The following is a 2,212-nucleotide window of genomic DNA, read 5'->3' as shown; positions in this document are numbered from 1 at the left end:
TACTGTATAAATTTTTCATAATATGAATTGCAATTGGAAAGTGAATAACATGTTTCATGCAGTAATATTATGGAAAATCTTCTTTGTGTTGCTTGGGAACGGTTCTTGCAGGTTGTTGTTTAGTTGTTTTCTGTATTGGTTGAATAGAGAAATGGTAAGAACTATATGTGCTTATTATTAGTGTCGTTAAGGATTATTTACGTTTGTTTTTATTGTTTCAGGATAATTCTCAATATGTTGTGTGTTTCGGAGCCGATAGTGCTCTGAAGCTAATTACTCATAGAGGACGAGGAGTATTTCGGGGTGGGCATCGAGGTTATCGTGGTAGAGGTTATGGTAGTGGTAGAGGAGTTTTGCATGTTAATAGTCGTGGTGGCTTTAATATTCGTGGGAGTGCATGTTATCCTAGAAGTAGAGGATGGAGTGATAGAGGAAATAGATATGCTGTTAGATATGTACGAGGTGGTAGGAACATGAGTTTGAAGTCATTGGAGGTGCCTGACAAGCAAGATGATGTTAGTGATATCAAGGTATTTAAAATTCTTGAAGGGGCATTTTGTTAATGATATATGAACAAGTTGTAATGTTTTATTTTACTTTCAGTGTCCAGTAATCAGAAATGTTTCTGTAATTGGTGACAGTTTTGCGTTGCGACTGGCGAAGTATTGTGATTCAACTGTGAAAGGTAAAATCATTTCTTATTTTATATCGGTTGCATTATAGTACATATATTATGTGTTTTTTAATTCGAACCTTTTTCTTTTTTATTAGGCAAATATAAATTATGTGAAGGTGGTTTGACTATGAATCAAATGAAGTTACGTATAAGTGAATGTGATGGTTCTATTTTCACTACTGGAAGTGTAGTTATGTTGATGGGCATGAATGATGTATCAAAGGTACGATTGAATTATGTATTCATACATGTGTGATTGCATTAAGTCTTATACATATTTATGTGTATATGTTTATATATATTTTCAGGTTAATGTTAATGATTATGATGGAGAAATGTTTTCTCTTATTTCGAAGTTGAAGTCCGTTGCTCCTGAAGTTGTTTTCTATATTTGCTCTCTTCCTATGTTACTTGGTGATGCTAGTCAGCGCATATCACACTTTAATAAAGTTGTTGATACTGTTACTAGATTGGGTGAGTAGAATTCTTTAAAGATGTGTTACTGTATAGTACTTGTTACTTTGTATTATAATATTGTTTTTTAATTATGTAATTATTGTTATAGATGCATCACTAATGAAGATTGATCTGCAGTCAGTTTTGCATTCCAATGGACAGATAGATACTAAGTTCTATGAGAAAATGTATAAGTCAGATTTTTTTGATATACATCCTAATTCAAAGGGTCTTGAAATTATATCTGGAGTTATTTTTAATCACTTTTGAAATTTTTGTATGTTGCATGTTGCATGATGTATTGTAATTGCATGAAATTTGTGTTGTTATCTTGCATGTATATGGTAATAAAGTAATGTTAAACAAAGAGGTGAAGGAGTTTGACATGGCGTGTTTTTATGTAGTTTGCATATACTCATCAAGTGTGAGATTGCTAAGGAGCATAGTTTTCAGTTGTATGTGGTGGTGTGTAGGCATGAGGTAAATGAAAAGAAAAAGTAGAAGTTCAAGTTTTGCTTTATTTACTATAAATTGAGCATCAGTGAAATTTTAGTTATTATAAAAATAATAGGTTAAAGGGGTCTTAGAGGGCTGGCTGGCTAGACGATTTTTTCGTTTTTAATTGCAGACTTGGTCTGGATTGAAAGAGGGCAGGTCAGGAGCAGGACAGGGACCAAGCTTCGACAGGACTCGGGGCTGGGAACAGTAAATGTGATATTAGACATTTGGAAAGAGACAGCAGAACTGAAAGTTAACTGAGTGTGATATTAAGTGTTTAATGATATGTTATATTCAAATAATACTTGACTTGTAAAATGTTGCGCCAGAACGAGGGATGTTGGAGTCGTGTCGTCTGCTGGCAGGGTGGGTGAAGGTGCCTTCATAATGTCTTGTTTTTAACTAACTAGGATTGTTAATTTCTCTTTTTTCCACTTAAGGTGATAGACCTGTAATTTTTTTAAATTGAAGGTGGGATAGTCCTTTTTTGCTACTCCAATAATTTTTTTACTCAAAGATATTAATGTTTTATGGTCAGTGTACAAAAGTGTATGTAAGAATTGGATTGAAAAGTTTATTTTT

General features: G+C 33.2%; 2 protein-coding genes across 2 annotated transcripts in view; both read left to right on the top strand.

The window, feature by feature from the left end:
* Positions 1–2,212, top strand: part of LOC127752038 (uncharacterized) — a 47,056-nt gene that overhangs the window by 34,601 nt on the left and 10,243 nt on the right. The gene's annotated exons all lie outside the window — the stretch shown is intronic.
* On the top strand, positions 23–1,516 carry LOC113202726 (uncharacterized). The gene is made up of 6 exons (XM_052276525.1): positions 23–154; positions 222–530; positions 604–685; positions 772–899; positions 985–1,150; positions 1,242–1,516. Exons 1-6 carry the CDS (start codon positions 23–25, stop codon positions 1,400–1,402), a joined length of 978 nt encoding a protein of 325 aa, XP_052132485.1. The 3' UTR covers positions 1,403–1,516.

Source organism: Frankliniella occidentalis, unplaced genomic scaffold, assembly GCF_000697945.3.
Source record: "Frankliniella occidentalis isolate FOCC.00 unplaced genomic scaffold, Focc_3.1 Scaffold9, whole genome shotgun sequence".
Classification (NCBI taxonomy): domain Eukaryota; kingdom Metazoa; phylum Arthropoda; class Insecta; order Thysanoptera; family Thripidae; genus Frankliniella; species Frankliniella occidentalis.
The sequence above is the reverse complement of the archived record's forward strand: the minus strand, read 5'-3'. Positions and strand labels throughout refer to the sequence as shown.